The sequence below is a fragment of the Conger conger genome, chromosome 13 (genome assembly GCF_963514075.1).
Source record: "Conger conger chromosome 13, fConCon1.1, whole genome shotgun sequence".
Taxonomy (NCBI): Eukaryota; Metazoa; Chordata; class Actinopteri; order Anguilliformes; family Congridae; genus Conger; species Conger conger.
The window spans coordinates 21,526,642-21,553,434 of record NC_083772.1 but is presented as its reverse complement, the minus strand read 5'-3'; the positions used below and the strand labels follow the sequence as shown (position 1 = coordinate 21,553,434).

General features: G+C 48.0%; 1 protein-coding gene across 6 annotated transcripts in view; it reads left to right on the top strand.

Moving 5' to 3' along the window:
- The window catches only part of LOC133108198 (rho guanine nucleotide exchange factor TIAM1-like), an 82,758-nt gene extending 56,097 nt beyond the window's left edge, over positions 1–26,661 (top strand). For 2 of the 6 annotated variants that reach the window (XM_061217647.1, XM_061217648.1), the window contains 13 exons: positions 816–916; positions 15,549–15,728; positions 17,419–17,487; positions 18,321–18,446; positions 18,701–18,809; positions 19,465–19,644; positions 19,956–20,074; positions 21,134–21,242; positions 21,712–21,770; positions 22,214–22,316; positions 22,942–23,029; positions 23,197–23,369; positions 24,365–26,661. In XM_061217647.1, the coding sequence (XP_061073631.1) occupies positions 816–916; positions 15,549–15,728; positions 17,419–17,487; positions 18,321–18,446; positions 18,701–18,809; positions 19,465–19,644; positions 19,956–20,074; positions 21,134–21,242; positions 21,712–21,770; positions 22,214–22,316; positions 22,942–23,029; positions 23,197–23,369; positions 24,365–24,948 (2,000 nt within the window). In that variant the 3' untranslated portion in view covers positions 24,949–26,661. Of the gene's footprint in view, positions 1–815; positions 917–6,169; positions 6,172–8,246; positions 8,469–12,873; positions 12,934–13,850; positions 13,985–15,548; positions 15,729–17,418; positions 17,488–18,320; positions 18,447–18,700; positions 18,810–19,464; positions 19,645–19,955; positions 20,075–21,133; positions 21,243–21,711; positions 21,771–22,213; positions 22,317–22,941; positions 23,030–23,196; positions 23,370–24,364 lie in introns of those variants that run through there. The other 4 variants (XM_061217652.1, XM_061217650.1, XM_061217651.1 and 1 more) reach the window with 4 other exon arrangements.
- Positions 26,662–26,793: the final 132 nt, after the last annotated feature.

Sequence of the window (26,793 nt, the reverse complement as noted above, 5' to 3'; positions counted from 1 at the left end):
TCTCAATCAGCCATCCTCTCCCAGAGCCAGGGCGAGTCTTAGTCTCAATCAGCCATCTTCTCCCAAAGCCAGGGCGAGTCTTGGTCTCAATCAGCCATCTTCTCCCAGAGCCAGGGCGAGTCTTAGTCTCAATCAGCCATCTTCTCCCAGAGCCAGGGCGAGTCTTAGTCTCAATCAGCCATCCTCTCCCAGAGCCAGGGCGAGTCTTAATCTCAATCAGCCATCTTCTCCCAGAGCCAGGGCAAGTCTTAGTCTCAATCAGCCATCTTCTCCCAGAGCCAGGGCGAGTCTTAGTCTCAATCAGCCATCTTCTCCTAGAGCCAGGGCGAGTCTTAATCTCAATCAGCCATCTTCTCCCAGAGCGAGGCTGAGAATCACAGTCGCAGTCAGGACCAGGACTGAGCTGTGAGGAGTATCAGTGTGAAATCTGGTTTAGGGGTTTGAATTGGGATACAGGAGTGTCAGTGTGAAATAAAATTGATGTTTATGTATTAGGACAGAGGCGCTTCAGTGTTTTTTAGGATGCAACAGTATCAGTGTGACTTATTGAGTGCACCAAAAGATTCAAGGTTGACTGCTCATGCTTTCGCTTTCTACACTGACATAATCCTCCTATTTATAATCCTCTTCCACCTCCTGTACTAAGCTCCTTATTAATTTTTTACAAACAGTTTGGGAGTTGCTCATGGCTTGTTTTTAGGATGGTGGTGTGAAGGCCACATTGGTGCTGAATGTGTTGATTTGTAGTCGGTTGTGAGTGAAATGGTTTTCCCGGGTGACAGAACGGGGCCCTAATATCCGGTGTGATTTCACAGAGGACATCCTGGACGATGGGCCAGGCCTCTGTCTGCTGAGCCCTGGGGACAGTCTGGATGAAGAGTACGACATCTTCGATGAAATCGAAGACAACGTGAAGGTAAGGAAGGGCCTTTAAATACGCTTCCTTTCAGAACGCTGCGGCGTCGAAGATTGCGTTTCCGGTTTCGGTCAGAATAACTTTCTGACTGTTTGGGATATTTAGTTACAGCATGTGTCACTTCCAGATGCAATTTCAGCCATTGAAACGCTAGTTTCATTTCTGTTGGGTTGTCTGGTATCGAGTCTCAAACAGATCTGGTTAATATGTACTGCTTCTCTCTTATGTAAGGGTGTAGTCTTTTTGAAAAATATGCAAGAGTGCATATGGAGAGCATATAGCATGTCTTTATCCATTACTATAAATCATACTTCACATTGAAAATACCTCATAAATTTCCTGTTGAATCTGAGCCAGGATCATTTTGAGTGAGTTCTGCTGGAGCCGGCGAGGGCGTGCGGTTGGTGTTTGCGGCGGGGAATTCATGCCAGCCCTCATTCAAAGCAGATGCGCGAGCCGCGAATGTCTCAGGCCATATTTCCTCTGTCGATTGTTGAAGCGGCGCTTCCCTTCCCTGCTGCAAAGTGTAAACATGACAGATGGCATTCTGAGACGCAGGTCTGTTGTTATATTAGATTGTAATGTGTTTGTGTGAAAGTGGTAACCTTTACGGTGGGAGTGTCTGATGCGGAGGGGGAGGGGAGGGGGGGGGGGCTGGCCTGTTAAACTGACAGTGTGAAGGCTGTGTGCGGGCTGTCGAGCTGACAGACGTGGGGGTGTTAGAGGGACGGGTTTGTGAACTATAGGAGTTGAGAAGGTCAGCCAGGTTAATAAACTGAGCATGATGGATTCCAGGCCCGGGCTCGGCCGATCCTGACATCTCTGATCCTAATCTCTGCATCATCCACGGAACGCCATTACAGCCAGAGAGAGCGGGATGACGTTGTGACTCTACGGGTCCTGGTTGTGACTCTACGGGTCCTGGTTGTGACTCTACTGGTCCTGGTTATGACTCTTGTAACTTGTACTGCACTTGTAAGTCGCTTGCACTTGTAAGTCGCTTTGGATTAAAAGCGTCTGCCAAATGACTAAAATGTAAAATGTAAAATGACTCTACGGGTCCTGGGTTGGGACTCTACGGGTCCTGGGTTGTGACTCTACGGGTCCTGGGTTGGGATTCTACGGGTCCTGGGTTGGGACTCTACGGGTCCTGGGTTGCGACTCTACGGGTCCTGGGTTGCGACTCTACGGGTCCTGGGTTGCAACTCTACGGGTCCTGGGTTGCGACTACGGGTCCTGGGTTGCGACTCTACGGGTCCTGGGTTGCGACTCTACGGGTCCAGGGTTGCACTGTGAGGAGGAAATGGGGAATGGTGGTGAAATCGGGCCACTGATTGCGTTCGGTTCTTTGATTGCAGCATCAGCCTAATAGCGTAAAAACGCCGATGATGATATCCCATTGAGCGATGATTGCTCACCACGCCAGCCTCCCTCTCAGAGGGCGGGGGCTGATTGTCAGAGACTTGCAGCGCTTTTCCAGGGGGATACAGCACCCCCCCCCCTCACAACCCCTCTCGTTCTGCCCTCTTCTCTCTCCCTCTCTCTCTCCACTGGCTTCCTGTTTCAGGAAATAAAGAGAAGAGAGCGTGAATAATCTGCTTTGCTCTCAAACACACCATCTGCCACCGAGTGAATTATTGAGCTTGTGGAGCATCGCAATGCGGACATTTCTTTTGATGACCCCCCTCTCTTTAACCCCCCCCCCCCCCCCTTAATTTAATAAATTTCCACTAGTCTTGCTATCCTCACCCTCAGCTACCAGGACTGAGTTAGCATTCCCGGCCGTGGTCCTCTCCTCTTCTAGCTGTAACACAGATGCAGTGGAGCCCAATTAACTGGGGGTTTTTTTCTGTTTTTTTCTTCTTCTTGGTCTTATGATTGACAGGAATAATAGCTGTTTTGGCAGTGTTTGTCCTGTCACTCTCCCTCAACCACATCCTGATGAAACCCTCTGAAGAGCAGGTTTTTTGGAATGTTTGTTCTTAAAAAATTCAAATTCTAGAACTCCACCGCATTCTGTAGCCAGCAGTGATTGTGACATCACCTCAGTTCAGATGAGAGCATTCCAATGGCGTATTAGCGTTTAGCGTAGCAGCTCAAAGGGTTAAAGCAGAGAGATTGAATGCTGAGGTGAGAGCATTGTAATGGCATATTAGCAATTAGCGTTGCAGCTCAAAGGGTTAAAGCAGAGAGACTGGTACGCAGTGTTCAGTCCTCAGACGGCTGTTGGTGTGTCTCTGTGCATCTGTCAGACAGGCTGCAGCCAGGGGGATTAGGAGTAATTAACCGCTTTTGAAGCGGAGAATGGAGAGGAGAAAAGGCAACGATGCTCCTTTAATTATTTGCACGTTCTAATTGCTCGATTATGTGCGCTGATTGAGATTCGCCCAGCGCTGGAGAGCCAGCCTGAACTCCTCACTGAAGGGCATGATGGGAAGGAGGCGGGGCCTTGTTTGTGAATCTTTTGGGTTTTTTCTTTCGTTTTTTTATCCCGCCACACTGATGCGATGTGATTTAAAATGGAGGAAGCCTCACTAGGGCTTAAGTGCAAAGTGAAACCACAGCCAAGGATGATGACAGACCCCCCTGTCCCCGTCCCTGTCTGTGGAGACGTCCGTGGTTCTGGCAGATGACGGGAGCAGATTCTCCTCGGTGTGGAGTCAGCTGGCTGGACCCTTTCCCAGACGCAGCTGGCTCTCTGCACTTAAGGTGACAGGAGGGCTTTGAATCATTGACTTTTATTTTTCTGTTTATTTTCGCATGCAGTCATTTCCACCCCTCCCTCCAGAGCCCCTTCTCCCTGCTCCCCACAGGAGGTGCAGGTGTGCAGGAGCAGCTGTCTGTGTTCACGGGACCATCCGGGGGCACTCTGAGCAGCCAGGATCTCATTCACTCTGTCAGAGAGCTCTGTCCCTGACCACTGCCAACATAAGGGGGGAGGAATGTGCTCAAAACTAGGGGTAAATAGTTGGCATTTATATCGCACTTTTATCCAAAGCGCTGTACAATTGATGCTTCTCATTTACCCTTTCATACACACACTGACACACCAACAGCGATTGGCTACCATGCAAGGCACCAACCTGCTCGTTAGGAGCAATGGGGGGTTAGGTGTCTTGCTCAGGGACACTTTGACACACCCTGGGCCAGATCGAACCGGCAACCCTGCCACACGAGGCAGAGCCAAAGGGGCCAAAGCTGGGAGGCAGAAAAACTATAGTACAATCCTCTGCAACCATGGTAGGGGCTGGTCCCTCAGAAGTGCTTGAAGTGCCTAAATGCTTGTCACTGGGGCAGTAATCTACATACAATTATACCTCTAGCCAGCAATATATAATTAATTTGTACCTTTTTTGCTTGGAAAATGTACTCATTTGTACCCAAAGAGAACATTACTGTACTTTCAGGGAGCATTTGGGAGAAATGTACCTCCACTGTCACTTTACCTCAGAGTGTAGCAGCATGACCGGCACCCAGCAGTTCCAGTCAGTCATCATGAAATGTGTGACGTGGTGGTCTCTGAGACCCTGGCAATCACTAATGTTTAAGAGCCACTACTCTACAGCATCACTTCAGTGGTGGTGGGTACCAGTGCGAGATCTTTTCACAGGGCCGAAAATTGCTGGTATTGCCCCTGCCTATGCCAGCCCTGTTCCTGGGACATTCCCTGCCTATGCCAGCCCTGTTCCTGGGACATTCCCTGCCCTTTCACGCTGTTATAATAGCGAAATGCGGAATACCAGAACAACCTTTCACTCGATTACAGAACAGACCTGCGGGCAAAAACGAATTCCCCAACAGCCTTCTGTAATAAAACCTCTCCATCTGCTGCTGTAATTTGATTGGGTGATACGATTTGCCAGGGCGATGAATCAAAAGACGCGCACGTCTTGTAAATGTCCTTTAATTCTGCTCGGAGATTACGGTTTAGCGTTCGCTCAAACACAATTGAAGAGGATTAAGATGCGTTTGGTCTGCGTCTGTGTGAAAGCCTCGAGGCTTTTTCTTGCCGATTTCGAGAGGGACACAGATTGGGGGAAATCGCAAATCACCAGCAGAGTATTGAGTTAGCGAGGCACGCTTGAGAATGTTCCTATCGCTCAACGTGACCGCAGTAATCCTGATGAATCCAGCGACTGCAGTATCTTCATAATCTGAGCAGATTCACCATCAACGCCTCTTTAATCAAGTCCTCCGCTAGTCGCCGGGCAGATTTACTCCAAGCCCCAATGTCAGGATGCCCTCCAAATGATGTGACCTGGGTTTTATTTGTGGCTTCACCCTCGGGAGCAGAAAAGCAGGGAAAGCAGGAACCTGACTTACCGTGTTCAATGTCCTTCCCACAGCACTTCCTTCATGAGAGTTTCCTGGCATCCTGGACACCTGTCTATAATCACGATCATAAAATATAATTCCACATTCCAGACAACTCGGAAGTTGTGATTATCGACCTCCTGCTAGGAAAAGTGCAATGGAAAGGCACTGAACATTGATGTTCCTACTTGTAAACTCGGGGCAAATCCCCACCGACTTCACGAGAAGCAGTTCTCTGCGCCGCACAACAGTGTAAACACTTTGTAAACAGTATACCATCAACTAAATGGCAACAAAATAAAGCTTTCAATCATAGTAAAACCTGTTCTACATGTATGTAAATTGATGTGAAAATATGTTATTAGTTAGCTGGTTAGGGAAAATTATCTCTGAAAATGATCTTCTCTGCACAAAAGTCATTTGGGAAAAAATAAATAAATAAATACAAAGAAACATGTGGAAACTGGACCAGAGCACAGTTAACTACTGGGATCATTTCTGCCATTGGGTCAGTGCAGAATACGGACATTTCATCTGGTTAATACACTTAAACAGCACCAGATTTTCACGGTCAGCCATGTTTTTTGTTTATGTTTGGCGTTGTGCACCTGGAGGTGGGAAGCTGGACAATGGAATGCAGCACTCTAGTCCCTGTAGCTGTGCATTTTGGTAATAATAAAATAAAAGAATAAACTGGCTGGCACATATAACCCAGGTGGGCGCAGTGTGTTGGTGGTGGCCGAGGTGATGTTGCACCACTTCATTAGAAAATGCTTTAATAACCTGAGATAAAAGGCACTATATAAATGCGATCCATTAGCCGTGACCTTTGCCAGACAGCGATTGTTTCTCGGAAAGAGGCAGAGTGCTTTGTGCCTGCATTATTCTTCAGGAAGCGTGAGGCTAATACTGCCAGTCTGTCCACCTGCATAGGCAGAGCGGTTGAATGCATATCTTGTGGGCTGTTTGTTTCACGGAGCTATGATGAGTCTCCTCTTCTGTGTTTAAGCAAACGCTGATTTCCCACGGTCTCCCTGGAGATAGCGGTGCGCGGGGGGTCTTCACCCGATTGGCTGGGGCGGTGTTGTGTGTGAATGCGAGGTAACGGCATTGTGGGTAGTCCATTAGCAGAGACACAGAGTCACTAAGCTGTTCAGTCTGCATTTCTGCAGTTTCAGTATTTGTTCAGGTCCACAATGTGTGTACTCACTACAAACGGTCTTAACAAATGTTTTAGCCTTGTAATGAGCCTTAAAGTCTTATTTTTTATCTCTCAAGTAGTAAATATTAGCTTGTTTTAAGTTGTTGTTGCTTGACAAATAAAATGTTCTTACTCCATTAGCAAATCTTGAAATGTCAAACTCACCTCATTAGCAATATTTACTTGGCAAGAAAGTAATAGAAATAATACTAATTCGTTGTCTAAATATAAGACTAAAATACTTTTCTGGGGGGGGGGTTTTGCATTTTTTTAATTGATTTATTTTTATTGTGAAGTATGAATCTGCTGCATCTGAAGACCCTGAAAGGCTCCTGCAGCTGTGAGCTCCAGTGCATGCCCCTGAGAGTTCTGCAGAGAGAGCCGTTTGTGGTTTTATTCTCCAGAGGGAAGCGCGCTGTGTCAGCCAGCCTCTTCGGCAGGTGTGTTCCAGGATGAGGGCGCGTGGCTTCCGTCAGTGTCTGAGTCGCGCTGTGATCTCGCGCTTGCGTGTCCGCTCTAACACGCCGCGGAGAAGCTCCCTCTGTTCCCCGAGTCTGCTCTTCAAAGCTTCTTCAGATTCCTGAGGCTTTGTGCGTTTGTGCTCCTTGTTTAGTGGGGTAAAACGCCTGCCTGCAGAGGCAGCAGGTCACTGTGTTTTTACTGGGCTCATTAAGTCTTTCCTCAGCCCACAGACTTTCGGGGTCATTCATTGTCTTTTTAACACTTGAACACCTCCTGGCATTGTTGCACTTTTCGGGGTAGACTTGGATAGGGCCTTTTAGCATACACATGACACCCAGATAGGACAGTTGGACCACACTGCTGTGTGTCCTGCCAGTGCTGTTCTCTGCCAGTCCTCTGCATGTCATTGGTGTATTTGGGCTGCATTTCTCTGGAGGACTGCCAATGAGAGAGCCGCACCACACCAGAGCGACACAGAGGGGTTTGGCCTCAGACCCTGCCCTCACTCCTCTTAGCCTCGCCCCCCAACAGAGCCCGACCCCCAGCTGCCCTTTGCCCCTCCCTGAAATGGCTGCTGTTTGCTCAGGGCCTGATGTCATAGCCCCCCCAAATCCCCAGAATGCCCCCCCCCCCCACCCAGAATGGCCTGCTCTCTAACCCTTTGAAGAGCAGGTGATTTTGGAATGTTGTTGGTTTCAAACTTCTGAATCAGCATTCCAGAACTCGCTTAGCAGTTACCGGCAGTGATTGTGACATCAGCGTTGGAATGTTAAAAGTTAAGAAGGTTCTCATGGCGTATTTGTGACCACACCTTACAGGCTTGATGAGCAGCTGTTCAAAGGAGACAAACGGTGTTGTAGGTCCATGTTTTAGATGTGTAAATTAGGCTGCTTAAGGGAGACGTTAATACTACCGGTGCACGTGTTCTGAGGAGGGCTGTGTTTATGAGTCTGGATCTGTCCGTCTCAGCTGCTCTCTGATCTGCTGTTCCTGTTCTCTCTGTCCATCCGCTCGGAGAGCTGATCACACATTCTGCTCCTGATTCTCCACTGCAGCTGGCCTATCTTAACGTGTTACATACACACGCAGACACGTGCAGGCACAGGCACACACATGTAAACAAACACACACAAAGTGGGGGGGGGAGTAAGAGAGAGAGAGGGGGGAGAGAGAGAGGGAGAGAGGACACAGAGAGGACAGAGTGGGGGAGGAGAGAGAGAGAGGGGGAGAGAGGACACAGTGGAGAGAGGGAGAGGGAGAGCGAGAGAGAGAGAGAGGATGCTGGGCTCTGCTGGCTGAAAGCAGACTGGAGGAGGAGGAGGGTGCGGGGGAGAGGCAGAGAGGCAGGGCTCACAGGAGCTGGAGCAGCAGATTCAGAGCTCTCCCGCTCTCCCAGAGCCCAGAGCCACCAGCTCCCCCTTCTCCTCTTTTCTCCTCTCCTCCCCTCGCTTCTCTCTCCTCTCTTCTCTCCTCCTCTCTCTCTGAGCTCCTCTCTCCAACATGTCCATCCTCCGCCGGAGTCGGTCCAGTAGCAGTAAGAGCTCCTCAGAGTCCATCTACGACATGCTGCACCTGGTGAGTCCCCCGCCTCGTCCGAGTCTCTGCCGGCCGCGTCCAGTCTCTGCCCACCATGTCCAGTCTCTGCGCACCATGTCCAGTCTCTGCCGGCCGTGTCCGAGTGCTTCCGGGCCGGACTCAGGTTCTGTGCTGGTTCTGTGCTTCCCGGTCGGACTCAGGTTCTGTGCTGGTTCTGTGCTTCCGGGTCGGACTCAGGTTCTGTGCTTCCAGGCCTGACTCGGGTTCTGTGCTGCTGGGTCGGACTCAGGTTCTGTGCTGCTGGGCCGGAACTCAGGTTCTGTTGCAGTCCGGCCGGGTTGGGCACAGGAGTGATACGGGGTGAGGCTGTCACTCAGGCTGTGTGACAGGCATACGCACTGCAGGGAGGTGCAGCTGTTGATCTCCACTGTGTCTCTGTGTTTATTTCTGCCCCGCGCTTCTGATGCCCTGTCAGGCACTGTGTGTGTGTGTGCGTGTGCGTCTGCGTCTGTGTGTGTGTGTGTGTGCGCGTGTGTGTCTCTGTGTGTGTGTGTGTGTGTGTGTATGTGTGTGTATGTGTCTCTGTGTGTATGTGTGTGTGTGTATGTGTGTGTGTCTGTGCGTGTGTGTCTCTCTGTTTTTATTTCTGTCCTGCACAGTTCCGATGCTTCCTGTCACTGTATGTGTTTCTGTGTGTGTCTCTCCGTGTTTATATCTGTCCTGCGTGCAGGTTTGATGCACCCTGTCAGGCACTGGGGGAGAGGGGAGTGTATGCGCGCGCGTGTTTGTGTGTGTTTGTGTGTGTTTGTGTGTGTGTGTGTGTGTGTGTGTGTGTGTGTGTGTGTGTGAGAGAGAGAGAGAGAGAGAGAGAGAGAGGCTGTTCTGGACTGATTCCACTTGCAGTACAGAAACATCTCTCAGATTAAATGGTAGTGGCTGTGAGAATCTTCATCTGTGTTTCTCACATGTGTACTAACCCCTCACCCCACCTGTGTACTGACCCCTCACCTCACTGTACCTGTGTACTGACCCCTCACCCCACTGTACCTGTGTACTGACCCCTCACCCCACTGTACCTGTGTACTGACCCCTCACCCCACTGTGTCTGTGTACTGACCCCTCACCCCACTGTACCTGTGTACTGACCCCTCACCCCACTGTGTCTGTGTACTGACCCCTCACCCCACTGTGTCTGTGTACTGACCCCTCACCCCACTGTGTCTGTGTACTGACCCCTCACCCCACTGTGTCTGTGTGCTGGTGATGTCATTCTGCAGTGCCTACTCACATCATCTTTCATTCGCCTGTTCTGACTTGCTGGAGTGACTGTGTGGGCTTGCTTTATACCCCCGACCTTGATTACGTAAGATCACTCTTCTTTTGTTCCGAGAAAATCCACTTTTCCCTTTGATTCGGTCTCTGAAGATTAAAAATATGCCACAAACGGCATCCAGGCTTATTTCTGTCAGAATATTACAGCATATTATTTTCCATCTTTATCTGGGGCATATGAGTGTGTAGTTCAATAACACGGAGCAGAAAAACATATGCAGGATGTCATGCTGATACCATGCTCTATATTTTATGGCAACAGATGTCCTTGTTTGCAGTAAATTCTGTTTGAATATAGACTTTATATACAACAGCCTACACAGTGTGCGTACGAGTGTGTCTGAATATCGACTCTTCAGCAGATATAGCGTGTGTATGAGTTTGTATGAATATAGATTCTATATACAACAGTATATACAGTGTGTGTATGAGTATGTCTGAATATAGGCTTTGTATACTAGAGCTTTACAGGAAGAGTTTCGACATGGACAGTGTGTGTGAGTGTGTGTTACCACGTGCACACCTGTGTTCTGTGGGCTGTTACTTGGTGTTCGTACCGCACTGCTGCCGTTTGTAGCCCTCTCCCCGTCTCCGCGCTGCACCACGGCTGTTCAGCTCTTGTTTGTGCCAGATGAAGTGACATAATCTGCTGTTGTTCTGCGGGGATAATGAAGGGTTTACGCGCGTACAGAGGCGTAGTCGCTGATTTCTGTTCCTCACGATGCGGACTGAAGTGCTGAAACAGCTTTAGAGGTGCCGTGTTTCTCTGGCTGTGAAGCGGCTCTGTGGCTGAAGTGTGGCTCTTATCTTCCCCTTTCAGACGGACGTGTCTCTGAGTCCGTCTCTAACCCCGCGGGTGGGCTGAGACGGACCTGCTGGGGGGGGGGGGGGGGGGGGTCGCACAGAGGCCCCCCCGGGAAAACCCGCAGAGAGAATCCTCACCTGAGCCAAAGTGATGCCACTCGCTGTAAAGATGATCCCTGCTGGGAAAACTCAAGCTAGGTTTTGAAACAGCTGGTAGCTGGTGTAGCAGTTAGACCAGCCCCATACTCTGCCTGGATCGGCCAGCACAGACTTTGTTTTGAAACAGCTGATAGCTGGTGTTTCAATCTGGTGATAGCTGAATGTACCTTTTACACTTTACTTCTGTGATGTACACTTAAGGGATGACGATAGCAATCACATGCGTGCTTGTGTCTGTTTGTTCGTCATCAGTCAGATTAAGTTGTTTTGCCCAGCTGTATGATAAAGAGCTTTTTGCTTAACAGTTGATTCGGCAGGAACCAGAAGAATATGTATATGGCTGCAACAATGAATTAGATTTTTCTTCTCCAGTAAGGAGCGCAGGGAAAAAAGAGTGAGATGCCCATTTGCTCAAAATGTCCGTAAACACGCAGGAGAAGGATATATGACTGGCAGTCCACATTAATGGCTGAACGGACACGGCATTAAGAACGCATTAATGGAATAAGACGGTCGTCCTGTTCATCGCAGTCTGTTGTGCTTGCTGTTGAACATAATGCGTGCCATTTAATGCCCTGAATTGAAGTAGCGTGTTTAACAGAAATCTGGGTTGTTGAGAGTGAATATCGCTCTTTCTTACTCTGATATAATGAACAGCTCAGGAGCAGGAGGGACTTGTGGCGGGGTAAATCACAGTGCGTTGCGATGGGGTTTTTCACTCTGTGTTCGGATGAATCAGAATCTCGGCTCAGGGTGAAATTACAGCACTTGGCTTGTTTGCGCCAGACTGCTACTTTATCACTTGCACTAAATTGGGCTTTCAGTCTGGACTGATATCTGAGCAGAGTTAAAAGAACAAACAGAAAGGCTCGCGGCTGGTGGATGAAAAGGCATGTGTATTTATATCTGCGCGGGATGGCATCGATCTGCTTGTTTTCATATGATCTCCAGCTGCTCTTCAGGAGAACCTCTCCTCTCACAGGCAGCACAGGCACATATACACACACATACACACACATACACACTCAGACTCAGCACACAAGCACACACACACTTATACACACCCACATACACGCTCAGACTCAAGACACAAGCACACACACACACACACACACACACATACATGCTCAGACTCAGACACACAAGCACACACACACACACACACGCTCAGATGCTCAGATTCAAGACACAAGCACACACACGCTCAGACTCAAGACACAAGCACATACACACATACGCACACATGCACGCACACACACACACACACGCACACACACATGTCTGTGTATGTGTATGTGTGCGTGTGTGTGTGTGTGTGTGTGTGTGTGTGTACTGCCTCTGTGGTTAGAGCACAGAATAAGACGGTCTGTAGGATGGTCTGTAGGCAGTCATGCACACAGACGCATACCACGGTGTGGACAGCGTACGAGTGGAGAGTGCTGTTTGAATTACGGTGATGGAGAGAATGAGTGAGGCAAAGCCCAGATTGAATACTTCCACTCCAGGGAGAATTTACCGGTATTACTGCGGAGAACTGCTTTCTGGCCTAAAAACTTCCACTATTAATAGTGCTGCTTCAACACCTTACACAGGTCTAACTGGTAATTTCACAAGGTAGGAACTGTCTGTTCATACACACACAGTTCTTATTAACGCAGTTACCAGTCTGTTTCCTCATATCATTAGTTTCTGTCCTGAGACTAAAGATATGAGGAAACGAATACTTCTTAACTGAACATTCTAATGATGATGTAACCATCACTACTGGTGATTGAAAGTAGCAGAGTTCTAGAAAACTGACTTTAAAAACAACAGCATTCCCCCCCAAAAAAACCCCACACTTTAAAAGCAGGGATCAGCACCTCACGGCCCTTTACCTGGGAGTCACGTGTGAACACAGTCCGGCCGATCAGCACTTTTTACCTGGGATTTGCACTGGAGGGCCAGAGTCAATGAGTCCCTGCCTTGAGGGTTAATACCTCCTGTGACTGGGTGTAGTGACGGATGGATGGAACACTACGGTAAATAAATGCGAGTGTCTTGCGGTGGAGGTGTGTCAGTGCTGCAGTCACAGACTCACGCTGACGCTCAGCTCGTGTGACCTGTCGTACAGGCTCGCTCGGTGGCCCGTGTTTACGCTTTTCACCACAACTCAGTAACCCTGAAACACAGCGGACACGGCCAGGCGGGCATGGTGCGCGTTTCCAAGGTAACGCCTGGCAGTGGACACAAATCACCTGTTCTTTACTTTCTTTTTGGAGTATGAAAAACCTGCAAGAAATGGAACCAGGTAGGGAGGGGTGAGAGGGAGAGGGAGGGAGGGAGAGACAGAGAGAGAGAGAGAGAGAGAGAGAGAGAGAGAGAGAGAGAGTGCGAGAGAGAGACTCCTGGTAGAAGCTGAAAATAGCACAAATGAGTGCAACGGATTTTTATGTGGTCTTTCTATCTGCCTCTCTCGCTCTCTCTGTCCTCACCTTGCTGTCATAAGTAACTGGGTTCTCCCTGCACTGCATTCAAACGGGAGGACGGACTGCGGGGTAAGTAATACTCATCTCTTCATGTTCTCCGGCTTTTTCAGCTTTATGACAGTACGGTGTAGAGACGGGAGGAACGGGCGGAGAGAGAGAGATAAAGAGAGATAAAGAGAGATAAAGAGAGATGAAGAGAGATGAAGAGAGATAAAGAGAGAGAAAAGGAGAGAGCGGGAGAAAGAGAGGGACATAAAGGGAGAGGTAGAGAGAGAGAGGGGGACTGAGAGGGATAGAGAGAGAGGGGGACAGAGGGATAGAGAGAGAGAAAGAGAGCGGGAGGGACAGAGAGGTAGAGATGTGCAACGAAGGTCGCTGAGCCGGGTCTGATCCAGCGATGTCGCAGTGTGTGTGTGGATGGTGCTCTACGGGCTATGCCCCACAGCTGCGTCTCAGGCAGACTGCCATCAGCCGTGTCTGTCCTGAGTGATCACTAATGCTGAAGCTAATGCTCACTTCCCCTGGTTACTGTAAATGCGCTGACCTTTCCTGATCTTCCCCTTGTCTCTCACTCTTTCTCTCTCTCACACTCTCTCTCTCACTTTCCCTCCCCACTCTCAGTCTGTCTCTCCCTCTCTCCTGCTCCGTGTGTGCATGCGTGCGTATATGCATTTGTGTGTGGGCGTGTATTTCAAGGTGCTGAACCTTTGTGCTCTCCAGAGCCTTACGGAATCGAAGTGGGCAGATGTAGTTTTATTTTTATTTTTATTTCACTTCACTTCTTCCCCAAAGGTAGCTGGCAGGTCCTGCTCGAGGTCCCCGTTGACTACCGGTCATGTGATCTGCAGTTTGGGATTACACAGGGGACCTGAGCCACAGACACACGCACAGCACAGCTGGATCCAGCGGGGGGAGGGGCGCTCTTTCTGTGGGGTGTCAGAAACAGTGTTCCACGTTCCACAGTGTTCTAATCCCGGTGTAACCACAATAAGATCCGCACAGCTTTTGGGCCCTTGAGCAAGGCCCTTAACCCTGCATTGCTCCAGGGGAGGATTGTCTCCTGCTTAGTCTAATCAACTGTACGTCGCTCTGGATAAGAGCATCTGCCAAATGCCAATAATGTAATGTAATGTAATGTATTCTCACGCACTCAGTATTTATGGGCCAAAATACAGCATCTTCACAAAGGAGGAAGTGGTGCTGCTTGACTTCCTGCTGAGAAAGGCAAATAGGCTTTTGGCTGACTCAGCTGTATACCGTGGAAAAGGTGGTACATTTTATTCAAAATACAGTGGTGTCATGTTCCAGTTTGTTACCCATACCAGTAAGCCAGCTACCGCAATAAATAATGGTTTGCTGCTGGAAATCGGATACCATTTCTTCAAGCCAACGGCAAGCTTTAACATTTTGCTGTTGATCTCCTCATTTGGACGTCCAGTCACAAAGTGCTGTCCACAATATTCGTAACTCTCTGTACCTAGTTATGTAGAAAAAAATGCCCTTACTATTCTCCGGAGGATGGATTAGGCCTACTTCAGTATTTTTTTAGTCGGGTGTGAAATAGGTCGGATGTTGCCCTGCTCACGCCAGCGCAGGGGACATGTATCAACCACCAGTCGCCGTGTTTCTAAAAGTGAAACCACTCTGAGCCATAAAAGGTGGCGTGCATGAAACTTTGATATTTTAGCTCTCTGAACACAGAGAGTCTACGTTAGGCTACAGCCTACATGACAAAAATTATTTAGGCTACAACACCTACCCCATTATTTCTTCTGAACTACCTTAATTATATGGATTGCAACACAATGAATGCAATACCCTCCTCCTTCCATGGCTATATGTCTTAAAAAAAAACTCGCTGAAGAAATGCAGACGATTTGTGCCGTTGTCAGGAACAAACTGAACATGAGCGGAACACGGGGGAAGCGGCCACTTCCAGCAGATCAATGTGGTTTATGATTATGGTTGCTTAAAGAATCTATAGCACATTAGGTGACTTTTTATTCGGGGAAAACAACCGATCTGGTTTCAAACTGATGGCGCATTCCATCAAGTGTGTGATTCTTTCATAGTTTCTGCTCTTTTTGATTCTGCGCCTTGAGCTATTGCGTTGGTGTGCTTCTACCTTTGCTTTGACCATGATGGTGGTAACACCGTCTGCGGGTTTGTCACATAGTGATGATCAGTAACTTACAGCCTTAAAAGTGCTTTACAACCAGTGAACCCAGCTCAGGCTGAAACTCACCTTACCTAACATTCTGCTTGGTTTAATTGTCTCACGGCACATTTGTTGTCTCTCTCTCTCCCTCTCTGTCCCTCTCCCTCTCCTTCTCTCTCTCTCCCTCCCTCTCTCCAGAGTACGGAGCAGGTGGCTGCGTTCTGCCGGAGCCTCCATGACATGGACCCGTCGGAGTGCGCCCCCTGCAGCCCGGAGTCTCCCCAGCCCCCCGCAGCCACCCCTCGCCAGCTCTCCGACGCCGACAAGCTCCGCAAGGTCATCTGCGAGCTGGTGGAGACGGAGAGGACCTACGTCAAAGTCAGTACCGTTGCCCGTGCCCCTTCGCCTCACTTTCTCTACCTGCGTCACGGCCAGACCTGGGTCAAATACGCCAATATTTTAGATTCAATTCTTTCTTCAATTGCTTTTCTGTGCTCCATTTGATATTGCCTGGTACACTTGAGCCAACCAAGAGGACCGGAATGTGGGGTTTCTACTTTTTGAGTGTAGGTTTCACAGGTTTTCCTACATAGAAAAGTATTTGAATCCGAAAGAATTGCGTATTTGACCATGGTCTGTTTTCAGCTACAAGGCTGATCAATGTCAAGTTATGATGCAAACATTTTTTTTATTATTATTATTATTACTATTATTATTTTTATGTTATTTGTATTTTTTAAAAAAATCAAAATTACTGTAATCAAAATTTTACAGTTTCGGCCCCACCATCATATCCACCTCCGTGAGCAAATGTGATGAGACGTCTAACCAGTGTCAGGATGCTTGGTGGCTGATTTCTGGGAGTGTTGTGGAGTCAGTGCTGGGGATTGAGCCCAGGTTCCAGTCTTCCAGCCCTGTGGATTCTGAGGGTTGACTATTGTTGTGCAATCTCCAAATTCAATTTCAAAATGGCTTTGTTGGAGCGGCGAAATGGCCGTTTGCCCGAGCACATACCCGCCTCTCCCGCTCAGATATATAGTATCTCTAGTGGTGCATCATAAACCCTGCAGTCAGGCTCTGAATGTAAAGAGGGAAATGACGCGTGAAACAATCTGATCAGCACTGCAACACTAGTTTATGTAAACTGCACTGTAGCAGTAGTGTATGTACACTGTAGCCATAGTGTACTCTGTAGCAGTAGTGTATGTACTGTGTAGTAGTAGTGTATGTACAGTGTAGCAGTGTACTGTAGCAGTAGTTATGTACACTGTAGTGATTATGTATTAATATAATTATATTAGTTATATATTATATTATATATAGTTTAGAAGTGGCTGTGCTGCGGGTTGTACTCTACTCCTACTAATGACACGTTCTGTGTTTAATGGTAGAGAAACATTTCAGGCCTGAAAATAGACGTGCTGCTTCCAGATGGAGTTGGGCTGCACTCGCCTCTCCCCTCCAGGAGCACGGTGGATATTTTAATAGCGCGGAGATGAATCGGTGAAATACTGGAGCCAATAAGGAAAAGTCTGCCTCAAGCCCAAATTATGCATATGCAAGGACGTTTGAGGGCATTTCACTTTACAGTGAAAAAGATAAAAAGACAGTAAAAAAAATAATAATTAAAAATCCTCATCCTCCCTGTGGTCTGATATAGGGTGGGAGATGCTTTTGAAAAGACAGGCTGGATACATACACCATAAACCAGTGAAGGGCAGAACTACACACACACACAGAGACACACACACCCACACACAGTCACACCCCCACACAGAGAGACAGACACACGGAGAGAGAGACACACACACACACACACACACACACACACACTTCTAAGAGCACGGGACAAAGCTAACATTCTGCGGCGCTTTAATTAGCCCTGGGCGGCTGGCTGGCTGAAGCGCGTTAGCACGTTAGCACGGCTTGTCGTGATGATTAACACGGTCTCCTGCTGTAAAGCATCTGCTGGGACCCTGAGCGACGTGTACATATTTACGCCCTGCGTACGCGAAGCGATGTGTCATCGCAAACTCTAAACAAACGGGACCCCGCTCTTATCTTCCAGGACCTTAACTGCCTGATCGAGAGGTACTTGACTCCGCTGCAGAAAGAAAGCTTCCTCACACAGGATGAGGTATGTCAACACCCTCCCAAACCCCCCCCCCCCAATCCTCCTTCCACCCCCACCCCTGGGGAGGCAGGGCGGGGGAACGCTGTCTATTTTTAAAATGCCAGAGCTCAAGTGTTTAATGCTTTTTTATGTGGAATAATGTTTCGACATGATATCTGGAGGAGAGAGTGTATGTGGGAGGTGTGTGTAGGGGGGGATTTTAAAAAGTGCAGCTGCTGACATTTTACACTCTGTACTGGCCGCCTTGGTGAAAAGGGTCTGTCGGCTTTAAAGGCAAAAGCTGTAACGGGAACGATTAAAGCCCTGGCTCGAAAGAGGAATCATCTTCTTGCTCATAAGAAAACGTTCCTAATGTAGGGGTCGCCTATAGCCTAGTGGCTAAGGTGCTGGACTGGGATTTGGTGGTTCAAGTGTAACCACAATAAGATCAGTGCAGCTGTTGGTCCCTTGAGCAAGGCCCTGAACCCCACATTACTCCAGGGGGGATTGTCACCTGCTTAGTTTAAGTTCAACTGTAAATTGCTTTGTGTAAGCGCATCAGGTAAATAACTGACCCCCCTAGGTCTGTAGCTCCTGAAGTGGGATCAGGCTGACCCTGGTAATTCCTGTAGCGTAGTGGTTAAGGTAAATGACTGGGGCACGCAAGGTCCGTCGTTCTAATCCCGGTGTAGCCACAATAAGATCCGCACAACCGTTGGGCCCTTGAGCAAGGCCCTTAACCCTGCATTGCTCCAGTCTAATCAACTGTACGTCGCTCTGGATAAGAGCGTCTACCAAATGCCAATAATGTAATGTAATGTAATAATGAGATTAACGTTCCCGACGTTCCCCCGCAGCTGGACGTGCTCTTCGGGAATCTGGCCGAAATGGTGGAGTTCCAGGTGGAATTTCTCAAGACTCTGGAAGACGGGACCAGACTGGTTCCAGATCTGGAACGGCTTGAGAGGGTGGATCAGTTTAAGGTAAAAAAAACAAAACAAAAAGGAACCATTGTTCATCGGAAATCTGCGTCTAATCCTGCCTCTTAGACGGGCTGTATCCAGGGAGGTCATAAGTGTTTGAACGTGTTTATTCAGCGAAGGTTCCGGCCTGGCTGTAGTTGTTAGCGCTCGCTCAGGGACCTCGTGGCAGTAGGTCAGCGAGTGAAGCGTGTTTTTGTGGGGTTAACCGCCGTTCTCTCTCTGATGAAATGTTCCCTCTCTTCCTCTCCCCACAGAAAGTGCTCTTCTCGCTGGGCGGGTCGTTCCTGTACTACGCCGACCGCTTCAAGATCTACAGCGCCTTCTGCGCCGGACACACCAAGGTCCCCAAGGTCCTCGTCAAAGGTACCGCCTTAGGCCAATAGCCCAATAGCGCCTTTATTTAAAGAGCTTCACAATCACCTCATTCATACCTCTCACTCACCCATTCACACACACACACACACACACGCAATAGGCTGCTCTGCAAGGCACCAACCAGCTCATCAGGAGCAATTGGGGGTTAGATGTGTTGCTCAGGGACACCTCCCAGGGCCAGCAAACTCCCCGACTGTCAGACGACTGCTCCTGAGCCAATGTCGCCTCGTTCCCCACCTTCTGCCGCCTCTGGCCGCTAATGTCTCTCATGTGTCCGTGTAGAGCGCCAAGATCTGAAAAACATCTGCCGAGAAAAACGAGTGCAGATGTTCTCTGCTTCCTTTCAACTCACCGTTTACTCTTACGCACTCGTGTCCCTCTCCAGAGGAGATCATTCCACAGCTCTGGTGCCGGCTGTCACGGTGGAACTGCGGTTGGTCAATATTCCCGCGGAGCGTCGTTTGTAAAAAATAAAGAGCAGCTTTCTGGGAATAGGCCCTGAACTGAATCACAGAGAAACCACCTCCTCACACTGTAATGTAATGTGATTTTTAAGTAATTGCCAGTACTCAAAGCCCCCAAATCTGTACCGGGAACTGTGACTCAGTGGCTGAACGAATCTCCCTGGATCTCTGTGTTTCAGCGAAGACGGATCCCGATTTCAAGGCCTTCCTGGATGCCCGGAACCCCAGACAGCAGCACTCCTCCACACTGGAGTCCTATCTGATCAAGCCCATCCAGAGAGTGCTGAAGTACCCCCTCCTTCTGAAGGAGCTGTACTCCCTCACTGACCCCGACAGCGAGGAACACTACCACCTGGACGGTGTGTGTTGGTGTGTGTTTGTGTGTGTGCGCGTGTGTGCGCGTGTGTGCGCATGTGTGCGCGTGCGTGCAAGTGAGTGTGTGTGTGTGTGTGTGAGCATGGTGTCTCTTTCAGCAGTGATAAGGACAGTAACAATGAGTGGCTGTTTGTGCTTTGTGTTTGTTGTGCTTGCTTGTGCTTGCTTTGCTGTTCTGTTTGTGTGTGTTTGTTTGGAGGATTTTAGATCTGGGCCAGTTTGTTTGTGTTTGTTTTCTGGGGCTTGTAATCCTGCTGGATATCATATTCGGGTTTTGTTTTGTTTTTTTCTGCAGTTGCGGTGAAAGCCATGAACAAGGTGGCGAGCCACATCAACGAGATGCAGAAGATCCATGAGGAGTATGGCGCTGTGTTCGACCAGCTCATCGCCGAGCAGACCAGCGACAAGAAAGAGGTGAGGCCACAGGAACCGCTATAATGGTTAATGGTTGGCATTTATATAGCGCCTTTATCCAAAGCGCTGTACAATTGATGCTTCTCATTCACCCATTCATACACACACTCACACACCAATGGCGATTGGCTGCCATGCAAGGCACCAACCAGCTCGTCAGGAGCATTTAGGGGTTAGGTATCTTGCTCAGGGACACTTTGCAAGCTTGATTGGCCTGTTCTCCCCATTACCTTATGTTATGTTATGTTATGTTATGAGTCCTGCCCTAGACCTTGCCCACATCTACATCGCATTACATTTAACGTTGGTGTTACAGGGGGAGCGCACATAAACCCTTTCCTTGCCATAAGAGTGCCATAAAACCCTACTAAATTCTCAGCTTTCTCAATTTTCTCAACCAAAGCCAAAACCCCTTGCGATTTGGGTGGAGCCACTTGGGACTGAAAGCATTAATCAACATTACTGTAAATGTCAGTGTTAGCCAACTGGGGGTTAAGTGTCTTGCTCAAGGACACTTAGACACACCTAGGGCGAGATCGAACCGGCAACACTCCGACTGTTCTTGCCTCCTGAGCCAATGTTGCCCCACAATGGATTCAGCCTCTCTGGTCCTGTGCTTTCACCCAGATCTGGTACTGTTAGGACATGTACAGGCTCCTTTTGCTATGTTTTCTAGAAGAAGACATCCTTCCTTTAGTTGGAGAGTCTGAAACGGTTTACTAGGCTGTTATGTGATCTCGGGGTTGCTTCCCTGTGAAAGTCTGTATGGTGTAAATGTGCATGTATCTGCTGGTAGCTGTGTGTGTGTGCTCCTCTGCCTATCTAACTGTGGACCATGGTGTTGTTACACATCCACAAAGTGGGGACATAGTAACCATGTGGGGACGTAGTAACCAAGTGGGGACATTTTCATATGTATATTGTGTGTGTGTGTGTGTGTGTGTGTGTGTGTGTGTGTGTGTGTCTTTGCAGATTCCAAACGGGCATGTGTATGTATGAGTCTGCATATTGGTGTGCATGACCCAGAACAGACAGACTGAAGGTGTGTGTTTGTCTCAGGTGGCTGACCTGTCGATGGGGGACTTGCTGTTGCACACGACTGTCACATGGATCAACCCTCCTGCATCCCTGGGGAAATGGAAGAAAGATCCGGAACTGGTGGCATTCGGTGCGTTCAGCCAAAGGGCAGCTCATTTTTATTCAATAAATGCTTCATCGCCAGATGTGTTCTTTAGAAATGCTGGATTACAATCAGCAATCACCATTGCTAATGGAAACCCTTCTGGCCAAAATAAAGGCTTTTTAAAATAAATGCAAAATAAAACCTATCAATCAAACCCCTGAATATGTGATTGATAGGTTTCAAAATATCTGGAAAAGATTTTTCTAGAGAAAGCATGCACATCGTTATATTCCTTTGGTATGCTTTTTTGCTGCTATATTAACAGTGAAACGGTTCTGTTCCTTTGTGATAAATGAGTGGTTTTTCCGAGGTAATGACCCTGTAAATATAGACCAGAAGAGCGAGGAGAGTGGTGCTTTGTGCTGTGATTAACGTACACTGAGGGGGAACACTGTACTTTTCTCCTCTTTCTGCGCAAACACTCATCTTAATGTGCTTTCCCCCCCCCTCACAGTCTTCAGAACAGCCGTGGTGTTCGTGTACAAAGACTGCTCCAAGCAGAAGAAGAAAATAGTGAGTTCAGCTCTCTCTCTCTCTCTCTCTCTCTCTCTCTCCACCCTCTCTTTCTCAGTCTCACCCTCTGTCCCCTCTCTCCCTCTGTCTATCTTTCTATCTCCATATCTGTCTATACCTCTCCATTTCTATCTCTCTCCCCACCATCCTCACACAATCAAACACACACAGTACAGTCTGTGTTAAGTGACTTTGACATGCAGCAGAGTGGACCAGTGCATTTCACTTAGCTGAAGCGCTATGTTAGCGTTTAATCCGGCACCGCGGGGAAAGCAGGATATCCATTAGAGCCCGACCTTCACTGTGCCACCCACACACTCCCCTGCCCCCCATCGAATCGGAGCAAAGATATGCCATGTTCCTTCCTTCCCTCGCTGTCGGTGAGCGTGTGAACGCAGGGTGTGTAATCTGCGTGCGTGTGTGTGTGTGTGTGTTTGTCGCAGGGCGGGTCTCATCGAGCGTCGGTCTCCGACGAGAAGGACCCATTCCGCTTCCGTCACATGATCTCCACCGACGCCCTCCAAGTGCGATCCCTGGCCAGCGCTGGTAAAACCGTTTGTTCCTTTGTTCTGTCCCTCTGTCTGCCCCTCTGTGGAACAGCTGGTAGCTGGTTGGCCAGTTCAGACCAGCTCCCAGCTCAACATGGTTCAGCTGGTTGACCAGTTCAGACCACCTGCCAGCTCGACATGGTTTGACTAGCTCAAACTGTGTTTTGAATCACATAAGCTACCAGCATACTATCATACCCAGCTAGAACAGCTTCATGACCAGCTTGGTTAACCAGCTCATGCCCAATTTCTAAGCTGGTCAGGCTGGCATAGCTGGATTTTACAGCAGGGGGCCAGTCTGTCTGTCTGCCTCTTTCTCTCGAAGGGAATAAGGGAATTATTATGAATTAAAGTGTACCTGCTGCTTAGTTTGCCTAAAAGCTAAATAATATTTAGCACCGTTTCAGGCCTGGACTTGAATACCCCCACTTTTTCTGCCTCCTACATGTCCTGGCAAGCTATACCACACAGTGACCACCCTCTGTGTGTAAAAATACTTCCTAATATCTGTGCAAAATTTATCCTTTGCCAATTTCCGTTTATATTTTGGACCAGCTTAGCTTGGCTTTGAAGGACGTGAGTAATTATACTTATCCTGTTTGTGGGCCGTTTTTTCCCCATAGACGGAGAGGGAAATGCGGTGTGCGAGATCGTTCACGTGAAGTCCGAGTCAGAGGGAAGGCCAGAGAGAACATTCCACCTTTGCTGCAGGTGAGGTGCATCATGGGTACTGTAGTCCAGAAAGCTGGCTAAGATGGATGAATAGGCATTTGAAGCAGGACTTTCAATTTTGTCACAAGTATGTAAAAACGCTGCATGTATACGTTTGTCTGTCTCTCGTCTTTGACGTGGGCGGTGGCTTTTTTGAAACCCAACAGTTCTCCGGAGAGTAAAAAAGACTTTCTGAAGACGGTGCACTCTATCCTGCGGGACAAGCAGCGCAGGCAGCTCCTGAAGACAGAGAGTCTGCCCCCCAGCCAGCAGTACGTCCCGTTCGGCGGGAAGCGCCTCTGCGCCCTGAAGGGGGCTCGACCAACCATGAACCGCGCAGGTAGTCACCTGACCATCATTCCGCATCACCGCCCCCATGCTCTGTACTCCATGTCAGTTGAGACAATTTAAAGAAAAATTACTTCACCCATTATGGATTAAGGCGCCCTATATAAAAACCCTATAGAAAGGCCTAGAAATCATAATGCATTTCAACGGTCATGTGTCTTGAAAAACGCTCATATGTTGAAATACAAGGCTGGCATCGCATCCGTCTGGTAAGGGAGATGTAACGCGCAGGTTGCATCTGCCCATAAGGGGTTAAAGAAGAAAAATGACAAGGTTGGGGGTCATTTTTAATCCGGTATATCCTGGAAATTATATCCAGATAATAAATTGAAATGTCCCCTTATGGCATTATAGCCATTTTTCAGTTTTGAATTGGCTGCATAGACACACCAGCTGATCTCTGGGCAATTAGGAGATGATCTTATCCACAGTGACTAACCCAGATCATATGTATAAAATGTATATACACTGGATATTTCAGTCAGTTTAAGTACCTTGTACAAGAGAATAAGAACAAGAACTACAAATGTAATGATAACGATGTGAGCATCCACACTGATAAATGATAACGTTCTGTAAATAGTCTCTCGGCAATGTCGTCTGCCATTTTGGAGATGACCCCATGTAAATTCTGATGGATTTTGATTGGCTGTCAGCGTTTCTATTGTTCATGCAGCTGGAAAATAAATCACACTGAAATTGATCCTGAAAGTGATATCGTTCGTCACTGTTGTTGTCGTGATAGTTGTGGTGTGGACTCATCCACTTGAGTAAGAACGATTTTTGAAACTACACATTCATAGTTATATTTATAGATCTAGTTTGGGTTCTTGGTGTGGTGTGTTGGTGTGTTCGAGTTCTTGGTGTGGTGTATTGGTGTGTTTCAGTTCTTAGTAGACACTCAACTCCTGTCTAATTCTCCCTGCAGTAAGGTGCCTGTGATTATAACTCTGAGAATGACCATCTGCCTTCTTGCCCCGTGTGCAGTGTCTGCCCCGGCCCGGACCCTGGGGCGGCGGAAGCTAGTGCGGAACCGCTTCACCATCGACACGGACATCGTGTTCGACAGCGACCCGACGGAGCGCCCGCCCTCTTCCCAGCAGCCTCTGGGAGGAGACACGGACCGCTGGGTGGAGGAGCAGTTCGACCTGGAGCGCTACGAGGACCAGGAGCCCGCCGACGTCAAGGAGACTGACATCCTCAGCGACGAGGACGAGGAGTTCTGCCAGACCTCCTCCAAAGAGCCGTCGGTGGAGGAGCCTGAGCTGGAGACCCCCGAGCTGGAGGACCCCGTGAGTGCCCTGTCCCTCGAGCAGGAGGAGCAGGAGGATCAGTGGGGTCAGGAGGAGGAGGAAGAGGTGGGTGATGGGAGTGGTAAGGGTGATGGTGCGGGGGAAACCTCTCAGGACACAGTGTCCCAAGTGAGCCCTGCGGATACACACTCCCCCCCGGGGTCCCCCACCAATCAGAGGACCGCGTCCGGCCTGAACGGGTCGACGGAGGGGGCTGAGGGGGAAGAGGTCATCTGGGTCCGCAGGGACGATTTTAACACCCAGAGCGACGAGGTCTGAGAGCGGACACATCCCCACAGCGACCAGGTCTGAGAACGGACACATCCCCATGGCGACGAGGTCTGAGAATGGACACATCCCCATGGCGACGAGGTCTGAGAATGGACACATCCCCACAGCGACCAGGTCTGAGAACGGACACATCCCCATGGCGACCAGGTCTGAGAATGGACACATCCCCACAGCGACCAGGTCTGAGAACAGACACATCCCCACAGCGACCAGGTCTGAGAACGGACACATCCACACAGCGACCAGGTCTGAGAACGGACACATCCCCATGGCGACGAGGTCTGAAAATGGACACATCCCCAGAAGAAGAGGCTGAGAAACCTGGTTTCCTCCCTCGCAAAGCTTGAAACAGCCTACCTACAGCCAGTTAACCCAGTACACCACTGTACACCACTACTTTAAACATGGAGCATTAAAGTCTGTCTACACAACAATAAAGAACAGCCTATTAAAACAAAGTGTTTTATAACTGACACTAACTCAGTCCAAAATAAGCAGTTCCAGAAATAAAGAACTACTAAAGTCTCATTCCAGGCACACGTTACAAAGTTTGTCAATAGGAATAAATGAGTCCATTTTAAGCTTTGCGAGAAGGACTTGACTGTACAATCATGATATGCAGAAGAGTTTTGGGACCAGCTTGTTTTCCACATGGACTTGGGCAGCTAATCTGGACTGTCAAAAAAATGTTGTTGCCAAATTTATATTTTAGGAACACAGAAATATTGAAAGCTGTTTTTTTCTGAGAGAGGTGCAGTAGTTGTATGACGCCTAAGGGCTGTGTGTTATTTATTTTGGCCTGTAGGGCTCTCGGTAAAAGAAACCATGTTAATAAAAAAATAAAAAAACGAAGTCCTGGGAGATTTCCTGTACTCATGCATCGTGTTATGATTGTGTGCAGGTGTTTCCGATGTAAACACTTTCCAGTGAAACACAGCGGTCTGACCGCGTTCATGTCGCTTTGGCTTTCTACGGTCAGCGTATAGTATATATTGAATGACTCCTTAATAGTTTTTCACATTTTAAAATATTTTATTTGTACCTTGTTTACATTGTGTCAAACTCCTCTGCAGTATTAACCTTTTTTTTAACCCCAGAAGACAAGGGATTTATTTTGTTTTTTGTTTTTTTACTAATTTTAACAATCCTGTTTTACTTGAATTTATTTTGTATGATATTTCCATTTAGTGTCTTTCATTCTGTCAGCCCATTGTGGTTTGTACTGATCTCAGCTTCATCTGCTCCACATATAAGCTGTTTTAAAATATTTTTTTTACACTGATGTTAGTCATTAAAGGCACATATTTGGATGTGTTGAAATAGCAGAAAACAGTTGTGTAATAAATATATACTGTCCTTGAAAAGCTTTTTGTTTAAAAAAAATTATATAATTATATATCATATACTACTGTAATACTGTACATATCCAATGCCTATATGTTGGAACAGACCTTTGTTTTTACTTTTATTACCTTATAAGTGAAATCTTACCACTATACACAAAATATATATGGAATATTTTAAATAGAAAGTAATGAGAATGCAGATGATGAACTGTGATCCTGTGGGTGAAAGGTGATTGGAGTGAACACTGTGGAGCTGGTTTATAAACCAACACAGTGCACTTTAATGGCTGGTGTTTTTTTAAATATGTGTACATACAGCTGTATTGATATTTCAAATAAATTGTTTCTTACAAAACGTTAGCTGCCTGGTGTAATTTCTAAGGGAGTTTGATTAACAGAATTAATTAAACTCAATGTATAGCAGACACAGATTAAGCCCTAGTCCTAGGCTAAATTAAATTTTTTATGGAGATTCTTGTACAACACC